Source organism: Oryctolagus cuniculus, chromosome X (genome assembly GCF_964237555.1).
Source record: "Oryctolagus cuniculus chromosome X, mOryCun1.1, whole genome shotgun sequence".
NCBI lineage: Eukaryota > Metazoa > Chordata > Mammalia > Lagomorpha > Leporidae > Oryctolagus > Oryctolagus cuniculus.
Genome location: NC_091453.1, coordinates 72,016,757 through 72,038,568, shown reverse-complemented (window position 1 = coordinate 72,038,568; position 21,812 = coordinate 72,016,757). Strand labels below are relative to the sequence as shown.

Sequence of the window (21,812 nt, the reverse complement as noted above, 5' to 3'; positions counted from 1 at the left end):
GAGGCAGAGAGAGAGAGAGAGAGAGAGAGAGAGAAAGGGGTCTTCCATCTGATCTGATGGTCCACTCCCAAACTGGCCGCAATGGCTGGAGCTATGCCGATCCGAAGCCAGGAGCCAGGAGCTTCCTCCGGGACTCCCTCGTGGATGCAGGGGCCCAAGCACTTGGGCCATCTTCTACTGCTTTTCCAGGCCATAGCAGAGAGCTGGATTGGAAGTGGAGCAGCCAGGACCCGACCCTGTGGCCATATGGGATGCCAGCGCTGCAGGTGGCGGCTTTACCCACTATGCCATAGTGCCAGCCCCAGTAGTTTTGATTTTCAGCAATGTTTGTTGGAGCCAAAAAAATCTATGAACATTCTGATAGGTTTCTTTTATTTTTTCCCTCTGACTTTATATTTTGAAAAATGTCAAACCTACATAAACATTGAAACAACTGATACAGTCAATGCCTATGTCCTTCAGGTAACTGCACCAATTTTGTCACCTTGCTTCATCTCTTTTTCCATACACTTGCATTCATGTATGGATTTGCTTATTAATTTTTTTTTTTTTGCTGAGGAGAACAAACTTTGGACTCACTACACAAATACAACCACTGTTGGCATTTAGTGTTATTTCTTTCCAGTCTTTCATACTCTACATCAGTTTTTGTCTTGTTAAATGGGATTGTCATGTACTGAGAATTTTCTGCTTTTCACTTAATATTCTATTTTTTGTTAAAGATTTATTCATTTACTTTAAAGTCAGAGTTACACAGAGAGAGAAGGAGAGACAGAGAGAGATGGGCAGGGGGGGGTCTTCTATCCATTGGTTCAGTCCCTAGTTGGCTGCAACAGCTGGAGCTGTACCAATCTGAAGCCAGGAGCCAGGAGTTTCTTCCAATTCTCCCACACAGGTGCAGGGGCCCAAGGACTTGGGCCATCTTCTATTGCTTTTCCAGGCCATAGCAGAGAGCTGTATTGGAAGTGGAGCAGCCGGGACATGAACCAGTGCCCATATGGGATGCTGGCACTGCAGGCGGCGGCTTTATCTGCTACGCCACAGTGCTGGCCCAATCACTTAACATTCTATTATAGTCAACAAATTTTTTTTTATGCTGAGAGACTATATTAGAGAGCAATTAAATGAAAGAATATAACCAAGAAAAAGTACCTTTAAAATTGTTTATTTGGGTTCTGAGAATCTCCTAAATTTAGAGATTTGGTAGGACTTTGTAATGACAAAAGAGAAATAGTTATAACTTTCTTCTTATTCTCCCTGATTTGAGAGCCAGAGAAAGCTGTGAAATGACATAACACTTACAAAACTGTTTATCAGCAAAGTTATACAGATGCTGTGAGCATGAAGAGTAAAAGAACAATCTAATTCCAGTAAGACTAATTCATGAAACAAGTATTTTTAACAAATTAAACAAGTAATATTTGATTGCTATAGAAAAGTAGAAAAATTCAGGCAAGCACATAAAAATAAAAGTGCAATAAATCTATTTCATCTCCCTTAGATGGGCAAACATTAAAATATCTGTCAAGGGGCCAGTGTTGTGGTGTAGTGGGTTAAGCCACAGCCTGCAATGGCAGCATCCCATATGGGTGCCAGTTTGAGTCCTGGCTGCTCTGCTTCCAATCCAGCTTCCTGCTGATGTACTTGAGAAAGCAGCAAAAGATGAGAAGATGGCCCAAGTACTTGAGCCCCTGCTGCCCATGAAGGAGACCTGCATGGAGGTTCAGGCTTCTGGCTTTGGCCAGCTCCAGCCATTGCAGCCATTTGGGGAGTAAACCAGTAGATGGAAGCATGTTTCTCTCTCTCTCTCTCTCTCCCCTTCTCTCCCTCTCCCTCCCTCTTCCTGTCTCCCTCTCCTCCTCCCCCTCCCCTTCCCTCTCCCTCTCCCTCTCTCTCTCTGCCTTTTATTTATTTGAAAGGCAAAGTTACAGAGAGACAGAGAGAGTTCCTCTATCTGCTGGTTCACTCCCCAGATGACCTCAGCAGCCAGAACTGCATCAATCTGAAGCCAGGAGCCAGGAGCTTCTTCCTGGCCCCCCATTTGGGTGGAGGGCCCCAAGCACTTGGGCCATCTTCTGCTGTTTTCCTAAGCACAGTAACAGGGAGCTGGATCTGAAGTGGAGCAGCCATGTCTTTAACCAGCACCTATATGGAATGCTGGTCCTACAGGTGGCAGCTTAACCTGCTATGCCACAGCTCTGGCCCCATAAATAAATCTTTAAGAAAACCACGTCTGTCAAAATCAAGGGTAGAGGCCAGCATCGTGGTACAGCAGGTTCAGCCACCACTTGCCATGCTGGCATCCATATCAGAGTGCCTGTTCAAGTCCTGGCTGCTCCACTTCTGATCCAAGTCCATGCTAATGCCCCTGGAAAAGCAGCAGAAGGTGGCCCAAGTACTTGGGCCCCTGCCACCTACATGGGAGACAAGGGTGGAGTTCCCGGCTTTTCGGCCTGGCCATTGCTACCACTTGTGGAGTGAACCAGCAGATGGAAGATCTCTCTCCTTCTCTCTGTCCCTCTCTCTGTCATTCCACCTTTCAAATAAATAAAAAATAATTTTTTAAGAGGGAGGGAGGGAGGGAGGGAGAGAGAGAGAGAGATCTTCCATCTGCTGGTTCACCAGGTGGAAGCCACAACACCAGCCCCAACTCTGCCTTTCAAATAAAATGTCTTTTTTGTAAAAATCAAAAAACATAATGAAGGGTAGATGAGTTTGCCCAACATGAACACCCATACACTGCTGGTAGGATTGTGAACTGGTACATTCACTATGGAGAACAACTGATGAGTATTTGCCTAGTATTAGAGATCTGCCCATGTTATGACCCAGAATTTTCACCCTTAGTATAGATTCCAGAGAAGTTCTCAAACATGGGAACAGGAAGACATGCACAAGAATGTTCACAGCAACACTCTATTAGTGAAAAACGGACAACATAAATCCTCACCATTCTGAAGAAATATCAAATAAATAAATACTGTATATGACTGTATTAGAAAAACATTGGTAATCTATTTGGTGCTATCTATCTAACTAATCCAAACTTGTTTCCTAGGAGTTTTTATGCCCGTTGGTTTGGTTTTACAGCCCTGGATGGGGTCTGCAGCAATGGCTGCTTCATCTGTTTCCGTGGTACTTTCTTCTCTCTTCCTTAAACTGTAAGTATTATGGTGTGTTCACCTTGGTATTTTGTGTTCCTTTTATCATCCATAATCAGTGTTGATAGGTTTTATTCTTAATAAAAATTATTAGCTGCTAATACAGATTAGTTTTGTGATTGTCACCGCATGTAGTTTATGTATAGCAAGCACAAGCGCCAAGCGGGGTAAAATTGAGGACGCTGGCTGGCTTTGAGAAGTAGGATTTCTAATCATGTGATTCCCCACAATTGATTTCGAGCTATTTCCTGGCACTGTCCACGTTTGCACATTTCATACCAGAGAAATCTTCTTCCATTTGTGCACGTGCAAGCATCCAGTTCACATTTGGTATGCCTTTCATGTGTCCAGTTACAGGAAACCAACCTACGAGAATTATGAGCTGCATGCCCAGAGCCAGATAGGACAGAAGAGTCCTTCAGAGATCAGCGTGCACGTCGGAATAGATGACACCTCAAGAAATTCTCCTAAACTGGGTTTGCTGGACCGGATTGTTAATTACAGCAGAGCTTCCATAAACTCACTACTGTCTGATAAGCGCTCCTTAAACAGTGTTGTTACCAGTGAGCCTGACAAGCACTCACTCCTTGTGGGAGACTTCAGGGAGGATGACGACACCACACTGTAAAAGGCCACACACAGTGCCGCTACTTCCGCTTGCTTTACTTGGACGCAGTGTTCATAACTCCGCCTTAGCTCCTTGAAATAATTGGAAGGATTTTCTATGGATCTCATGCTCTTACATTACTGATTCTTTTTGAGTAGCATTTGTCTTATGGCAAAAATACTTTTTCCAGGGCATCAGCTCTGAACCTAGCTTTACTTCACATTATTTTCCAGCAGTCTTTGTTTTCACTGGCAACAGATAAGGAAGAGCAGTGGGGTTTACAACAAGCCCTACAAGTAGAGACTGCTGAAGTGATAGATATTTTTTATTTGACCAAAAAAAAAAAAAAAAAAAAAACAAGCCCAAGAAGAGGATAAATAACATTTTGCAGATTTGAGAGCATGACCTTGAGACTATTCTTGAGCCCGTATCCCTGCCCCATGTGGAAGTAGTGGCTTTCGAAGCACTGTATAAAGCATCTAGTTTTAGAAGGGTAACAGTTGAAGCTGTTTAAAAGTAGATGTGCCTTATTTATTGCAGGCTTTCGTCTTTGCTCCTTGCTTTTCCTGTATCCTTGTCCTTGTCCTCCAAGTTGTTTTTTTAGATACTCTGACATACTCTAAGATATATCTTTCATTATCTGCTTTCCAGTGAGCCACGTTAGGTGGCTTTGCATTGATAAAAGTAACTGACAACTTTTGCAGTATCTTGTTGCGTTTTAAAATTCTGTAGTTCAAAAGCCCTTGAAGGGTCTATAGGGTTCCCTGCCTCCCATCTTCCCATTGTTATAAAAAATACATCAAAGTCTTCCATCTATCTCTTCTCTGTGCTAGCTTTGAATTCACTCCAGCTAAGTTCATCTGTAAGTTGTTTTTGGTGTAATCTATGAGTCTCACTCCAGAAAGTTAATGTTTGAGCCTCTCCCGCTCAAAAGATTTTCAAAGATAAACACTATTATCTTTAACAGATACGGGTCATACACAATTACCTGGATTCACTAGATCCATCTTTTTTCAATAGAATACAATCACTTTGCTGGCATATAAAATTTAATATATTTTAATTATCTTTTAGTGTCTCAGGCTCTCAAAACGATTTTAAAATAATGCTATTTCACAATACTGCTTTTACCAAAAATATGGTCAATTGTGATACAGAAATTAGAATTTTCCTATCTTATCATCCCTTTTAGTCAAATGTCTACTTCAATTTAAGATGTTTGCACTTGCTAATTTGTGTGGTTGGCAAATGTAGGGGTTTATTCCCATTGCCATATGATTTTAGAAAACCCCCTCTTGAGTGCCTGGGAACTGAAACATGGCTCAGAAAGCTGGTACTTGCATGACTATTTAAGTTTCCCTATTAATTGCAAGATGGATTTCATGTGTAGAATATGTGAATGAAGAGAACTCATAAGTAAATTCCAGACATTTCGTTCCTGTTGTCTTAGGTAAAAGCTACTAGCACAATGCCCGTTACATAGGATTTATACTGAATAAATGTTAGTTCTTTTCTCCCATGAGGTCAGTGATAAATATAAAAAATCATCTTGATAGAGCAGAGTCCAAAATCAGGTGGGGGTGAGGGATAGGTTTCCTCCTCTCCTGCTACCTTTGTCTTTTGTCCTTATGCGTGCGTGCGCGCGCACACACACACACACACACGTTTACATTATTCTATACTGTGTTTCCAGATTTGGAAATGATCTAATTTCTAGCTCAGCTATCTTTAAGAGAGAACTGAAACTTTTGATGAAGGTGCTATTAATCCATTTTAACCTATTTTAATGAATTATGAGTGAGATGGGTGTCATAAGCTCTTTTGTAGAACAATGCGTATGTCATCTTCCATGCCTCCAATTTGAGTTTTAATATTTGTTTCTTATTTTGATTCAGGTGGCCCAGCTGATATGACAAATGTAAAGTTGATATTTCTTACTCTAGGGCCAAATTATGAAAAGAAGATTCCCCCTTCCCTCTTTCATATTCTCTCTCTCTCTCTCTCTCTCTAAAGCACTTGAACATAGCCAGTTACTACTTTTATTATTATGTGTGTGATTGAGGCATGTCTGGGCACCAGATACATGTCATAGGACAGTGGAAGTGGCAGCTCATGGTCTGGGAATAATCAAGGATGTAATTTCAGCTCTTACTACAACAACAGAAAACATACTGTTTAGAAAGAGTTGTGCTTTAAATATCTATAGCCACCTTTGCATTCTCTACAAGTCCTTTTTATAACCTGGAACTTCCATTAGCTTCAGAGAGAAGCTGCATTCACATGAGAGAGAGGTGATTTACAGATAGACTTAAAAATGTAGCTTTCACTTAGTAACTAGCTTTAAGTAACTAGTTACCACTAGTGAGAACAAATTTAATGTGTGTCAATGTGTGTATGTTTATTCACAAACATACATATATACAGATATATGTACACACATATTAGAAAGTAGATTTATGTTTAAATTTGATATTTGAAGTTCTTTATTTGTATCTCTTTATCACTCTTTGTTCATTCAGCAACCATGCCCCCAGTCTGAAGATAACACCTTAATGTCCAGTGTTGGTTCAGACTCAACTGTGGGGCACCTTTAACGTAAATATCCAAAGATGCCTTTTGAATTTTAAATATTAAAACACAACTAAAGTGTTTAGTATTGTAGTCTAAAGAAGTGTGGTTGTCAGTTATGAAGAATAGAAATATTATTTTTCCTAGTTTAGTGTCAACATTTTAGAATGTTAAATTTGATGCCTTGTGAACAAATAATTTTATATTGTGCTTTAATTTTATTAAAATACTCTTCATTCATATGTCCAAAATGCTAAAAAAATAGCACTGTAGACGTCTCCAAAAATTTTAGTGTGTATATATTTTCTGTACACAGCTTAAAATCAAAAATGTGTTAGAGAATTTTTTCCATTACTTGGGGATCTTGCTTTAAAATGATTTTTCTTGATATTTATTTTACTCTATTTTGTTATTTTCTTTGGGTGAGGCATCTGGTTACTGGTTAGTTTTAAAAAGAATAAAGACATTGCTGTAATCACTCCATTTTGGTTTTTTGTTTTCTTACTTTTCTATATTAAAAGTATTATTTTACCAAATATAAAAAGATAGATTAGTGCCAAATTAATACTTATTTTTACACTAGCTTTCTGCAATCCCCCAATCTGGTATGAGTAACTAGAGAAAGCACAAAGCTTCACTAATTGAATTCTTGCTCTTCAGTTAAAAGACCTTTTTTCCTGATAATTGATAATAAGTGCCATTTATAGCCAAAACCAGGCGTCTCAACCTTATGTTTTCAGTTAAAGAAATGTTTAGCTAAGCATTGTTAAACATTGTTTGGTACCCAAAACAACAGTGGACGATATTGTGCAATATTCATCTACTGTATTCAAGATCTTCAGTAGTTTGTTTTTCCATAAGCATGTAACTGATCATATTTCTGCCAAGGATGTGCCTTGAACTTTATAATTATAGTGCTGTCAAAAAAGTTTTTTGTCCATGTCTCTTTTGTTAAATCATCCAACCCCTTCTACCAGCAGTTCCAGACTACCCTTGCTGTGTTTCTAGGGTTTTTTCTCCCAACTATTAATCTGCAGTAGGGCAGGATTGGAGGCCGCACCACAGGGAATAAGGTGAGAGGTAACAAATCTGTTTTCCTCTGGGCTCTATTCCTCCTGGCATACCATGTAGTGAAGATCAGAAACTAAGAAAGAATGTAACTGTCCTCATTTCCTTTGTGACTTCTAATACATTCGTTAAAAAAAGAGATTTATTTATTTGAAAGAGTTACAGAAGAAGAGAGGGGGGTGGAGGTGTCTTCCATAGAGGTAGAGACGGGGTTGGGAGGGGGGGTCTTCTATCCGCTGGTTCACTTCCCAAATGGCCATAACGCCAGGGCTGGGCTGATCCCAGGCCAGGAGCCAGGAACTTCTTCCAGATCTCCCATGCGGGTGCAGGGGCCCAAACACTCGGGCCATCTTCCACTGCTTTCCCAGACACATTAGCAGGGAGCTGGATCAGAAGAAGAGAGAACCAGTGCCCATATGGAATGCTAGCGCTGCAGGCCAAGGCTTTAACCCACTACAACACAGCACCAGCCCCTCTAATACATTCTTGACAGTATGCCCATCCCCAGTGAGCTCAACAGAGAAAGCTTTTAGTGAGCCCCATAGAGTACATTTGGAGATCCCACCCAAGATATGTTCCCATACCAAACACTTTTGAGTTCAGGAGAGGGTTTGAAACTTACTTGCATTTCCCTCCAAATCCTTGGTATTACTCAGGTGATGAAATAGGATTGGGGGAGGGAATGCGTAGGATGTGCAATGATAGCAACCTCCCAGGTGAGGTTTCGAAAACCTTCCTGTTGGAAAACAAGCTTGCTGTGTTAAAGCATTAAAGGCCTTCCTGGAATTCAAATAGATACAGAGAATCAGAGTTGCCTCACACGTTTGGCCCGGACCAGCCAGCTCCACTTGCTTAACAGCTGCACCTTCAGATGTATGGGCTCAGGCTTAAAGCCTCTTCCTGCAGTGCCGGCATCCCATATGGGCACCAGTTCGAGTCCTGGCTGCTCCACTTCCTCTACAGCTCCCTGCTGATGGCCTGGGAAGGCAGTGGAAGATGGCCCAAGTGCTTGGGCTCCTGTACCCACGTGGGAGACCCGGAGGAAGCTCCTGGCTCCTGGCTTCAGATTGGCCATTTACAGAGTGAGTCTGTGGATGAAAGACCTCTCTCTCTCTCTCTCTCCAACTCTGCCTCTCAAATCAAATCTTTTTTTTAAAAAAGAAGTATGAGTTCACACTTGTGGAAATGAGCTGAAAGGCAAAGCTCTTGAGGACAAGGTATAAGTGAAAATTTCTAGTGTAAAGAGGGCCATGCCATGTAAAAAATCTGAAAACTTCCATATAATCAGTCTCATCTCTGGAAAAGTTGGCAATAGGCTGAATAATCTTTGGCATACTGTACTGTTGCCCTCAAGTGACCCCAAGCTTATCATCGTCGGTACCCACCTGGCCCCCAAGGCCTATTTATAAACGGAAGTGCTGCCATTACTTTAAAATCACTTGTTTCACCTCACCCAATGAAACCTCCGATTTCTCCATTACAGTTTTCATCACCAAGTAGAAGACAAAAACTGAGCTGAACTGAATCTATCCTAAAGTGCCAGTGAACTTCAGATCTTGCCAGAGGTATTTGCAATAAAGAGTATTTTTCAGTCTAAATGACTTTCATTTTTTAAAGATTTATTTATTTTGAAAGAGTTACAGAGAGAGAAGGACACACACACACACATAGATCTTCCATCTGCTGGTTCACTCCCCCAGATGGCTGCAATGGCTCACGCTGAGCCAGGCTGAAGCCAGGAGCTTCTCCCATGCGGGTGCAGGGGCCCAAGCACCTGGGCCATCTTCCATTGTTTTCCCAGGCCACTAGCAGGGAGCTGGATCAGAAGGGGAGCAGCCAGGACATGAAATGGCACCCATATGGGATGCTGGCGTTTTAAGTAGCAGCTTACCTGCTATGCCACAACGCCAGCCCCAATCTAAATGATTTTCTAACTATTGAAGTAAAAACAATCAGGCCACATTGGAAGAGGTTATTTTGGTGCAAGAAGACCCCAAGGTCGCTCTCCTCAGCTGTTACTGTTTTTTGCAGCTTTTTACCTTCCACTTTTGCATCCATGGTTTCTTTAAAACTGCCACGTCCCCATAATGATGGAGAAAGCACTGGTTTGGAATCCACCAGATTTATTTGCAAAGTACCAATTCTACCTCTTAATAGCTTGGTGAATGACTATGTTGGTTTCCCACTGCTGCTGTGACAGGTTACAATACGCTTGGTATATTAAAACAATACTAATGTGTTATCTTACAGTTCTGGCAGTCAGTAGTCTGAAATGGGTCTCAGGAATAAAATCCAGGTATAGGCAGGGCTGTTTTCCTCCTGCAGGCTCTGGGGAGAATATAGTGTGCTGACTTTTTTAGCTCATAAAGGCTGCTTGCATTCCTTGACTCATAGCTCCCTCATTGTGTCGCATCTTATTTCATTGTCCTATTTTCTGCTATTATATCTGAGCCTCCTGCTACCCTCTTATAATGACCTGTGTGATCACACTGAGTCTACTCAGATAATCCAGGAAGATTTCCCTTTGTCATGAGCCTTAATTCAATTATATCTGCCAAGTGCCTTTGGCTATGTAAGGTAACCTATTCACAGATTCTAGAGATTAAGACAGAAACATCTTTGGGGTGCTCTTATTCTGCCTACCATAGTGACCATGAGCAAGTTACCTAATATGACTAAATTTCAGTTTTTCTATTCTTCAAAAGATTTATTTGTTTTGAAAGGCAGAGTGATGGGGAAAGGGAGGGAGGGAGGGAGGGAGAGAAAGAGAAAAAATAACGAGTGAGAGATCTTTGATCTGCCACAACCGACCAACTGAGGCTGGACCAGGCCAAAGCCAGGAGCCAAGAACTTCATCTGGGTCTCCCACATGGGTGGCAGGGGCCCAAGCACTGGGGTCATCTTCCGCTGCTTTCCTAGGTGTATTAGCAGGGAGCTGGATTGGAAGCAGAGCAATGGGAACCTGAACCAGTGCTCCAATATGGGATGCTGGCATTATAGGTGGTGAATTAACACGCTGCACCACAATGCTGGGCTTCTGAACTTAGTTTTTTCAGTGCAAAAGGAGTATACCAATACCCACTTTGCAGAATTGTTGTTACCGGGTACTTATTAATAAATTTGGAATATTAGTAAGCCTTGTGGTTCTTGCCATGAATTCAGAGAATTCTGAATAGTGGCACGAATAAACGAGGCAGCATGATAAGTTTTAATCTTTTTTTTTAATGAGAGAAATGCTTAGGAGAGTGAGGGCTCTGAGAGATAAATCTGGATTCATACCAAGTACCAGGAGCCAGCCACGTGGAGGAGCATGCAGGCCGGAAGGCATGGGGCGGGTGGCCCAAAGGTCATGCGCCCAAATGAGTGGGGCAGCAAGGATCTGCAGTGTTGAAAGAGGCAAAAGGGATAAAGGGCTGGCAGGTGAGCATACAGGTGTGGTCAAGTAGGGGCATGAGGTCACACAGGGGTGTGGTGAAGGCGTGGTCAATTTTATCCTGATGCCTGCCTACAACATTGTGAGACTTAGCAATAATGGTGATATTTCTAAAACGTCAAATGGACAGTGCAAATGGTTGCTGTTATTTCCTTGGCCTGAGCATGGGGATGGGAAGACAGTCCAGCCACAGCCACTTGGGTGTGTAGGTCATCTATTGGTCTAACTGAAGTTAGAGCTGCCTAAATTGTGAGTTGCTCATTTGGAAGATTATTTCTTTTGATTTTAAGACCCCCCCCCCGGGGGGGGCGGGCCGGTGCTGTGGCATAGCACGTTAAGCTGCCGCCTGCAGTGTCGGCATCCCACATGGGTGCCGGTTCGAGACCTGGCTGCTCCACTTCCGATCCAGCTCTCTGCTATGGCCTGGGAAAGCAGTGGAAGGAAGCCCAAGTCCTTGGGCCCCTGCATCTGCATAGGAGACCTGGAAGAAGCTCCTGGCTTCGGATCGGCGCAACTCTGGTCGTTGCGGCCAATTGGGGAGTGAACCAGTGGATGGAAGACCTCTCTCTCTCTCTCTCTGCCTCTCCTTCACTTTCTGTATAACTCTTTCAAATAAACAAATATTTTAAAAAATCTTTAAATAAATCTTAAAAAAAGAACCCCCCCAAAGAAGCACCCATAGGGCATGATTTGAGGAGGGCCAAAATAACACCCTGCTTGCCCCAAGTGCTCCCTACACCCATCATATCCCTTGGGCCCTTACATTCAGTGCTGTTAGCCTTCCCTTTTCCTCCATAATTGCTATTCTTCACGTTTGTGCCCGTTTAGCTGAAATAACACTCCTACACTGAGGCATAGCTGAGTACATTCTTTACCAATGCAGATGTTTTTAAATTATTTCAGAGGCAGAGAAACAGATACAGGAAGAAAGAGTTGCTATCTGCTGGATCATTCCCCATTGTCAGCAACAACTAGGACTGGGCCTGGGCCAGAACCAGGAGACAGGAACTCAATCCAGGTCTCCGGTGTGGGTGGCAGGGGTCCAATTACTTGAGCCATCACTGCTTCCTACCAGTGCCTACATTAGCAGGAAGCTGGAATTGGGAGCTGGAGCCAGGAACTGAACCCAGGCACACATATATGGGATGCTGGCCAAATACCTGCCCTGCTGAATGTATCGTTATATTTTAAAACCATAAGCGTTGGGCAAAGGGCTTGTTTCAAATAGTCCTAATGAGCCAGCTGCCTCTGTTCAAATTACTCTGTTCCGTATTAAGTGGAATCACTGGCGCTGTTTCCCAACAGATCACATTTGGGTTCTATTGGCTGAGATCAGGCTCAGCAATGCCTTGGCACCTTGCTACTCTGTGAGAAATAGCCTCACCTGGCCACTCAAAGAATGGCCTCGGACTTAGGAAGTGCAGTGAAAGTGAGACCCTAGTAACGGTCTTGCAAGATTAGGTGTCTGGTAGGGAGGCAGGCACAGCTGGTGCAGTTTCATCAAGCAATTTATTCCCTAGTATGCAGGTCCCTCCCCCAGTTCCTCCCTCACTGAGTGCTGTGGAGTTGCAATCTTCCCTGCATTTGCTTTAGCTGTTTTGGCCATGCCTAATATCCTGCAATAACAGCCATGCACTTTCCAGGTGTTATGCTAGCCAGCTACGTGTCACTTTTCACACATCTGCAAGCTGCTATGATAGCTAGTTGTCTAGTCACAGCTAAACATGCGACTTTGAAAATGAATCAGATGTCTTCTCACCTACTCCCACTGTGGTCTGCAGGCCACCAGCATGACCTGGGAGCTTGTGGGAAATGCAAATACTCAGGCTCCACCCCAAATCAACTGACCCAGAACCTGCATGTTAACAGAATCCCCGGTGCCTTTTATGGGTGTTGAAATATAAAAAGTACTGCCTTCACACATTATCACTCTGGGGATGAATTGGAAATGCCTACAAATATGTGAAGGTCCTACATCTACTAGCTACTCATCGTTCTTCTCTTTCTCCCACAAACTGGGTAAAAGTTACATGATGCCTAGATAAACTTGAAGAAATATGGGGCCAGCAATGTGGAAAAATGGGTTAAGCTAGTGCCTACAACACTGGCATCCCATATGGATGCAGTTCAAGTCTTAGCTGCTCCAATTCCCATCCAGCTCCCTGTTAATGCTCTTGGGAAAGCAGCAGTAGATGGCCCAGGCCTCTGCTACCCATGTGGGAGACCTAGAAGAAGCTCCTGGCTCCTTGCTTTGGATCATCCCTGCCCTGGTTTTTTCAGTCATTTGGGGAGTGAACTAGCGGATAGAGGATGGATTCTCTCTCTCTCTCTCTGTCTCTCTCTCTCCCACTGTGCTTTTCAAATAAATAATATAAATCTTAAGAAAATGTTAGGGGCCAGCGCCGTGGCACAGTAGGTTAATTCTTCGCCTGCGACGCTGGCATCCCATATGGGTGCTGGTTCTAGTCCCAGCTGCTCCACTTCCAATCCAGCTCTCTGCTATGGTCTGGGAGAGCAGTAGAAGATGGCCCAAGTCCTTGGGCCCCTGCACCCACGTGGGAGACCCGGAAGAGGCTCCTGGCTCCTGGCTTCGAATTGGCGCAGCTCCAGCTGTTGAAGCCAATTGGGGCGTGAATCAGCAGATGGAAGAGCTCTCTCTGCCTCTCTCTCTGTGTGTAACTCTGCCTTTCAAATAAATAAATATTTAAAAAAATAAAAATAAAAAATAATATGTTAGATGGCAATGATTGCTATGGAACAAAAGCTGAACAGAGAAGGGGAGATGGGGATATTGGGGAAGGGGTACTATATTTTTAAAATGAGATGTTCAGAGAAAGCCATGCCAAAAAGCTGACATTTAAGGAAATACTTGAAGGAAGTGAGGGAACTTGCCACAGAGAGATGTGAGAAAAGAGAAGCATAGGCAGAGGGTAAAGCATGAGATATGTACTGAAAAAATTATCTGTTGTTTATCTGAAATATAAACTTTTTTTTTATTTGAAAGTCAGAGAGGGCCGGCTCCGTGGCTCACTAGGCTAATCCTCTGCCTTGCGGTGCCGGCACACTGGGTGCTAGTCCCAGTTGGGGCGCTGGATTCTGTCCCGGTTGCCCCTCTTCCAGGCCAGCTCTCTGCTGTGGCCAGGGAGTGCAGTGGAGGATGGCCCAGGTCCTTGGGCCCTGCACCCGCATGGAGACTAGGAGAAGAACCTGGCTCCTGGCTTAGGATCAGCGTGCTGTGCCGGCTGCAGCACGCCGGCCGCAGCGGCCATTGGAGGGTGAACCAACGGCAAAAAGGAAGACCTTTCTCTCTGTCTCTGTCTCTCTCACTGTCCACTCTGCCTGTCAAAAATAAAAAAAATAAAAAAATAAAGTCAGAGTTACACAGAGAGAGGAGAGGCAGAGAGAGGTCTTCCATCCGCTGGTTCACTCCCCAATTGGCCGCAATGGCCGGAGCTGCGCTGATCCGAAGCCAGAAGCCAGGAGCCTCTTCTGGGTCTCCCACGTGGGTGCAGGGTCCCCAGGACTTGGGCCATCTTCTACTGCTCTCCCAGGCCATAGCAGAGAGCTGGATCAGAAGAGGAGCAGCCGGGACTAGAACCGGTGCCGATATGAGATGCTGGCGTTTCAGGCCAGGGCGTTAACCCACTGCGCTACAGCGCAGCCCTGAAATACAAGCTTAACTTGGTGTTCTGTATTTCCTCTGGCTGCGCTTAATTTGGAGACAGTGGCAATAATGCAGCTCAGTGACAAAATAGGGTGGCAGCAGGGGAGGTGGCTTTTGAATGCAGAGATAACGGACATTAGTGGTTCCTGATGGGTTGATTGTGCAGCGTGGGAGAAAATGAGGAGTCAAGGACAACCCTATGATTTTTGGTGTCAGCATTAAGAAGGCTAGAGCTGCCACTTACTAAAATGGAGACAACTGTAAATGGAATGATCTAGTTTGGGAGGCACAAGAGAGAAAAAGTTGAAAAAGGTCTGTTTTAGACTAATTTTGATAATTTTGACAGGTACCTTAAGTACCTGTCAAGTAGGCAATTGGATATATGGAATTCAAATTCAGGGAAAACATCTACACATAGAAATTTGGGTGTTTCAAAAATGCAGAATTTTCTATTTAAATGACTGAGGTTTCATTTCTCATATGCTACAACATGCTGACATCTCATTATCCTCACAATAATCCATATAATTGGCAGTTTATAGCTGAAGGAAACCAGCTTTCTTGGTTCATAAATGAAGTAATGACTTGATACTACATCAGATTTGGTAAACTGGAACTCTTTCACAGAATTTCTTTCCTTATATGGATCAAGTTAGGATTAGTCACAAAACACTTTGCCGGTGAGATTTGACAGACATAAATAAAGCCTCATCCATACACTCATTTCCTCTGGGAAAGCCAGTACAAATGTCATTATTTATTTATATTTTTTGTTTGAGCTAAAATATGAGTTTAGTTTGGTGCAAAAAAAGTTTTAAATCCATTCCTAAATTTTTTGTTTTAAAAAATTTTTATAATTTATATAAGGGAAACAGATTTATGTGTTTTATATGTACAGCTTTAAGAACGTAATGCTATTTCTCACCCTACCCTCCCTTTCTCCCTCCCAGCCTCCCTCTTCCTTCCTTGTTCTTCTTTTCGTTTTCGCAATGACATACTTTCAATTTACTTTAGAATCACAAGCTTAATCCTCCACTAAATAACAAATTCAACAAGTAGTAAGTAGAAAGACCACTGTTCCTCAGGAGTATAGACAAGGGCTATAAATAATAATCAAATCTCAAACTGTCAATTTCAACCATACATATTACATTTTTTGCACTCTATGAGTTAATTACCACAAATCAGAGAAAACATTTATTGTTTGGGACTGGCTTATTTCACTAAGCATAATGGTCTCAAGCTGTGTCCATTTTGTTGTGAAAGACAGAATTTCATTTTTTTATGGTGAGTAGAATTCGATTATGTATGTATACAACATTTTATTTCTTTTTTTAAAAGATCTACTTGAAAGGTAGAGTTACAGAGAGGCAGAGGCAGAGAGAGAGAGGTCCTCCATCAGCTAGTTCACTCCCCAGTTGGCTGCAACAGCTGGAGCTGCGCCGATCTGAAGCCAGGAGCCAGGAGCTTCTTCCAGGTCTCACACATGGGTGCAGGGACCCAAGGACTTGGGCCATCTTCCACTGCTTTCCCAGGCCATAGCAGAGAGCTGGATAGGAAGTGGAGCAGCTGGGACCCGAACTGGTGGCTATATGGGATGCCGGCACTGCAGGTGGTGGCTTTACCGGCTATGCCACAGTGACAGCCCCACCACATTTTCTTTATGGCCATCTAGGTTGATTTCCATATCGTAGCTGTTGTGAGTTGAGTTGCTATAAACATGGGAATGCAGGTAACTCTTTCATATGCTGCTTTCATTTTCTTTGGATATATTCCCAGTAGTGGAATAGATGGGTCATATGGTAGATCTATTTTTAGCTTTCTAAGGAATCTCCATATTGTTTCCATAATGGTTGTACCAATTTGCATTCCCACCAACAGTGTATTGGGGTACCTTCTTCTCCACAACCTTGTCAGCATTTGTTTTTATTTTTTGATTTTGGATAACATCCATTCTAACTGACCTTATTGTGGTTTTTATTTGCATCTCACTGATGGCTAGTAATTCTGAGCATTTTGTCATGTGCTTATTGGCCATTTGTAGTCACTTCTCTCTTAAGCTCAAACAGAAATGGTTTTTAATATATGGCCAAGTGACAGGGAGATGGAAATGAGCAGCAACTACTTTTTTAACTGGAGATAGTCAACTGACCTAAATTACTTTACCCTGGGAAATTCATTAGCTTGGTTAGCTCTAGCTCTTTATTTTTTTAAGATTTATTTATTTTACTTGAAAGTCAGAGTTACACAGAGAGAGAAGGAGAGGCAGAGAGAGAGAGAGAGGTCTTCCCTCTGATGGTTCACTCCCCACTTGGCTTCAACAGCTGGAGCTGCGCTGATCTAAAGCCAGGAGCCAGGAGCCTCTTTCCGGGTCTCCCATGTGGGTGCAGGGGCCCAAGGACTTGGGCCATCTTCTACTGCTTTCCCAGGCCATAGCAGAAAGCTGGATGGGAAGTGGAGCAGCTGGCGCCCATATGGGATGCCGGCACTGCAGGCGGCAGCATTACTCGCTATGCCACAGGGCCCACCCCTGTAGCTCTTTATTTTAAACATAATCAACTTTTAGGAACAAAGTCCTAAGAAAACGAATTGGTGGGGCTGACACTGTGGCATAACGGGTAAAGCTGCTGCCTACACTGCTGGCATCCCATATGGGCGCTGGTTCAAGTCCCGGCTGCTCCACTTCTGATCCAGCTCTCTGCTATGGCCTGGGAAAGCAGTAGAAGATGGCCCAAGTCCTTGGGCCCCTGCACCCATGTGGGAGACCCAGAAGAAGCTCCTGGCTACGGGTCAGCACAGCTCTGACTGTTGCGGCCAACTGGGCAGTGAACCAGCAGATCAAAGGCCTCTCTCTCTCTCTCTCTGCCTCTACTCTCTCTGTGTAACTCTGACTTTCAAATAAATAAATAAATCTTTAAAAAAAAGGCAAGAGAAGAGAAGGATCTTGGCTCAAGCTATGTCTTATACCTGTTATCTCCACAATAGTAAATGCACCAAGTGTATGGCTCTCTAAAGATTTTTTAAAAATATTCATTTGGGAGTGAGGGAGAGAGAGAGAGCGCGCACATATGCAAGCTCCCATCCATTGGTTCACTCCCCAAATGCTTACTAAAGTCAGGGGCTAGGACCCAGGAACTCTGTGCATGGCAGGGAACCAAGTACTTGAGTCATCACCACTGCCTCCTATGGTCTGTACTGGCAGGAAGCTGGAATCAGGAGCAGAACTGGAACATGAAATCAAGCACTCCAGTATGGAATACAGGTGTCCTAACCAGCATTTTGTTTTAAGAGTTTATTTTTATTTATTCAGGAGAGAGAGTCACAGACAGTAAGAGGAAGAGGCAGAGAGAAAGGCTTTCCATCCGCTGGTTCACTCCCCAAATGGCCGCGATGACCGGAGCTGGGCTGATCTGAAGCCAGGAGCCAGGAGCTTCTTCCAAGTCTCCAATGCAGGTGCAGGGGCCCAAGGACCTGGGCCATCTTCTACTGCTTTCCCAGGCCATAGCAGAGAGCTGGATCAGAAGAGGAGCAGCCAGGGCTAGAACCGGTGTCCATATGGGATGCCGGCGCCAGAGGCGGAGGATTAACCTACTGTGCCACAGCGCCAGCTCCCCTAACTTGCACCTTAACCACTAGACCAAATGCTTACCCCTGAATGACTTTCTAGTAGACCGCTCTATATACATTACTTGGCCTTCTGCTTGATGCTGCACTGTTATTGTCAACTGGATGCTGCAGGAGCTGAGAATGACCTGAAGAACTTACTTTCCTCTGACCAGTGTAAGACAGACATGCTTACCAACTAGGCAGTGCTGCACAACACTAGAAATATGCTTGTTAGTGGATGATTCTAGAAAATAGCCAGGGAACCAATAACTCAACTGTGCAGATGAATTTTTCAAGGAGAGGAACCCATAATTAATCTTATTCCTGGATGTGGCAGAATAATGAAAAATGTGTATTAGCTAAATGTCAGAATCATGAAATTTTCTGGGCTCTTAACATATGATTTGATTGCCAAGTGCTTAGGTGGTTTGGTTGAGATCATGGAAAATGGAAGAGGAGGTTTCTGTTGTTATCCAAAGGTTGTCATAGCTGACAAAGATAAGATGAAACGATTTTTATTTTCCACTCCTCCTCCCAGATCTCTCACCCTGGCAGAGCATGTCCTGTTTTCCCAAGTGTTCATCATGTGATGTGATTGCCACGCACTCTAACTTGCTGCCTGGCACTCATTTTTGTTAAAGTCCATCTTTTTCTTTTTTTTTTTGGGGGGGGGTTGGTCTTTTAATTTTAAATGTTTCAAATAATAGAGTATAAAGAAGATTTCAACAATCATATACAGATTTAACATTTGTTAACATTTTGGCATATTTGCTTCATATGTAAGTATTACGTATATACACATATATACTATATTTTTTTAGAAATCAGGAATAGTTACATTATCTGTGACTCATGACAAGGATCATACAGTGATGAAATAAGGGTATATCATTCTGTAAGGGGTATAATTCAATGAAGTTTATGTATAGAAATATCTATGGGGCTAGTGCTGTGGTGTAGTGGGTATGCCAGCATCCCATATGGATGCCTATTCGAGTCCTGGCTGTTCCACTTCCAATCTAGCTCCTTGGTAATGTGCCTAGGAAAGCAGTGGAAGATGGCCCAGGTGCTTGGGCCCCTTCATTCACATGGCAGGCTCAGAAGAAGCTCCTGGCTCCTGGCTCCTGGCTTCAGACTGGCCCAACCCCAGCTGTTGCAGCCATTTGGGACATGAACCTTCAGATGGAAGATCTTACTCTCTCTCCCTTTCTAACTCTGCCTTTCAAATAAATAAATAAATCTTAAAAGGGGGGGAATATCTGTATACCAAATAATATGGAATCCATATTTTTTTTCTATATATGTATACTAACTTCCACATATGAGATAAAACATGTGGTCTTTGCCTTTCTGCATCTGGCTTATTTGAAGTGTACCTTAGGGCCTGCGCCCTGGCTCTCTTGGCTAATCCCCCGCCTGTGGCGCCGGAATCCCATATGGGCCCCGGGGTTCTAGTCCTGGTTGCCCCTCTTCTAGTCCAGCTCTCTGCTGTGGCCTGGGAAGGCAGTGGAGGATGGCCCAAGTGCTTGGGCCCTGCACCCCATGGGAGACCATGAGGAAGCACCTGGCTCCTGGCTTCGGATTGGCCTAGCACCGGCCGTAGTGGCCATTTAGGGGGGTGAACCAATGGAAGGAAGACCTTTCTCTCTGTCTCTCTCTCACTGACTGTAACTCTTCCTGTCAAATAAATAAAAATAAAAAATCTTTAAAAAATAAAAATAAAAAAATTAAGTGTACCTTAACATGTGGCCCTCAAACAATCTCAGGCTTGCCAAGTCAAGCAGAGTTAAACAATTTGCAGTAGCTTTTTTTTTAAAAAAAGATTTATTTTATTTATTTGAAAGTCAGAGTTACACAGAGAAAGAAGGAGAGGCAGAGAGAGAGAGAGGGAGGTCTTCCATCCGCTGGTTCACTCCCCAATTGGCTGCAACGGCTGGAACTGCGCCAATCTGAAGCCAGGAGCCAGGAGCTTCTTCCAGGTCTACCACGTGGGTGCAGGGGCCCAAGGAGTTGGCCCATCCTCTGATGCTTTACCAGGTCATAGCAGAGAGCTGGATTGGAAGTGGAACAGCCAGGACTCAAACTGGCACCCACATGGGATGCCAGCATTGCAGGCAGCGGCTCTACCCGCTACACCACAGCGCCGCCCTGTCGCTCCCCCTCTTCATGGAGGAACGACACTAAACCCTGCCTAGGCTTCCTATCCGAGTCACGGCACCATTATGTCGCTCCCCTTCTTCATGGAGGAACGACACTAAACCCTGCCTAGGCTTCATATCCGAGTCACAGCACCATTATGTCGCTCCCCCTCTTCGCGGAGGAACGACACAGGACCCTGCGCTGTTCTTTTGTCTGCTCGGCCCTCCCCGGGTTTGCTGCTGGTTCTTCCCGGATTGGCTACCGTCCCTTCCACCTCCGTGGAAGGGCGGTTCCCCCTGCCACTTTCCCCACTTCTGCGGGGGAGTGGCACACCGCCGGTCGGCGCTCTCGGGGGCTGCACAGGTGTTCCTTCAGATAGATGTTCCTGGTGCATGCTGGCTCTCTCCTCCTTTATAGTCCTCTTCCACCAATCCCAACTCTGCTACCCACACGCCGAGTACGCTGCTCTCCTCCAATCAGGAGCAGGTCCTGCTGTTTATTGGTTGAACTGGAGGCAGCTGTGTAGAAGCTGTTTCCTCCTCTCCCAGCGCCATATTGTGGGAGAGCAGATAAATAGAATAAGTCTTAATTCGAGTAACAGTCTAGTCCCAGTTGCTCCCCACACCGCCCCTCCCCATTCATTTTACTAAAAAAAATTAAAAAAAAAAAAAGACTGGGTAGGTCTTGATGCTGTTCTTGAAAGATCATACAGTGACATCTTCAGCATCTGTGGATCCTTTAGGAGAGAACCAGAAAAGATGCTCTCCACCACACCCATCCCTATTCACAGGAGGAATTAACACAGTATCATAAGCAAATCAATTCGGAATCAGCCATTTTCTTTCTTTCTTTTTTTAAAGATTTATTTATTTTATTTGAAAGAGTTACAGAGAGAGAGAGAGAGAGAGAGAGAGAGAGAGAGAGAGAGATCTTCCATCTGTTGGTTTACTCTCAAATGGCCGCAACAGTCAGGGCTGGAGCCAGGAGCCAGGAGCCGGGAGCTGGGAGCCAGGAGCCAGGAGCTTCTTCTGGGTCTGCCACATGGGTGCAGGGGCCCAAGGACTTGAGCCATCTGCTGCTGCTTTCCCAGGTGCATTAGCAGGGAGCTGGATCGGAAGTGGAGCAGCCAGGACTCAAACTGGCACCCATATGCAATACTGGCATTGCAGACAGCAGCTTTACCCGCTATGCCACAGTGCCAGTCCCAGCCATTTTCCTTTCTCCTTCCTCCCTCCAGGTATTTCTCCAGGAGTGCAGACTGAGAAATTGGCTGATCTGATATCTGACCCTGGAAAGGTGCGGAGGAGTTGTGTACTGATTTAAGAAAAGCATCTGCTAGGGTTGGGAGCATTTGGTACATCAGCTAAGATGGCTGCTTAAGGCACCAAGTATCCTGTATCAGAATGCCTGGGTCTGTGTCCTTACTTGGCTTCCCATTCCAGTTTCCTACTAACACATACCCTGGGAAGCAGCTGGTGATGGCTCAGGGAGTTGAATTCCTGCCACCTGCTTGGGAGTTCTGGATTGAATTCCTGGCTCCCGGCTTCAGACTGTCCCAACCCTGGC

At 44.2% G+C, this 21,812-nt stretch overlaps 1 protein-coding gene across 3 annotated transcripts in view; it reads left to right on the top strand.

The window, feature by feature from the left end:
- Nucleotides 1–6,819, top strand: part of ATP7A (ATPase copper transporting alpha) — a 119,070-nt gene extending 112,251 nt beyond the window's left edge. For all 3 annotated transcript variants that reach the window (XM_002720131.5, XM_051827358.2, XM_051827359.2), the window contains 2 exons: nucleotides 3,059–3,161; nucleotides 3,513–6,819. In XM_002720131.5, the coding sequence (XP_002720177.2) occupies nucleotides 3,059–3,161; nucleotides 3,513–3,789 (380 nt within the window). In that variant the 3' untranslated portion in view covers nucleotides 3,790–6,819. The remainder of the gene's footprint in view (nucleotides 1–3,058; nucleotides 3,162–3,512) is intronic.
- The last annotated feature ends 14,993 nt before the right edge of the window (nucleotides 6,820–21,812 follow it).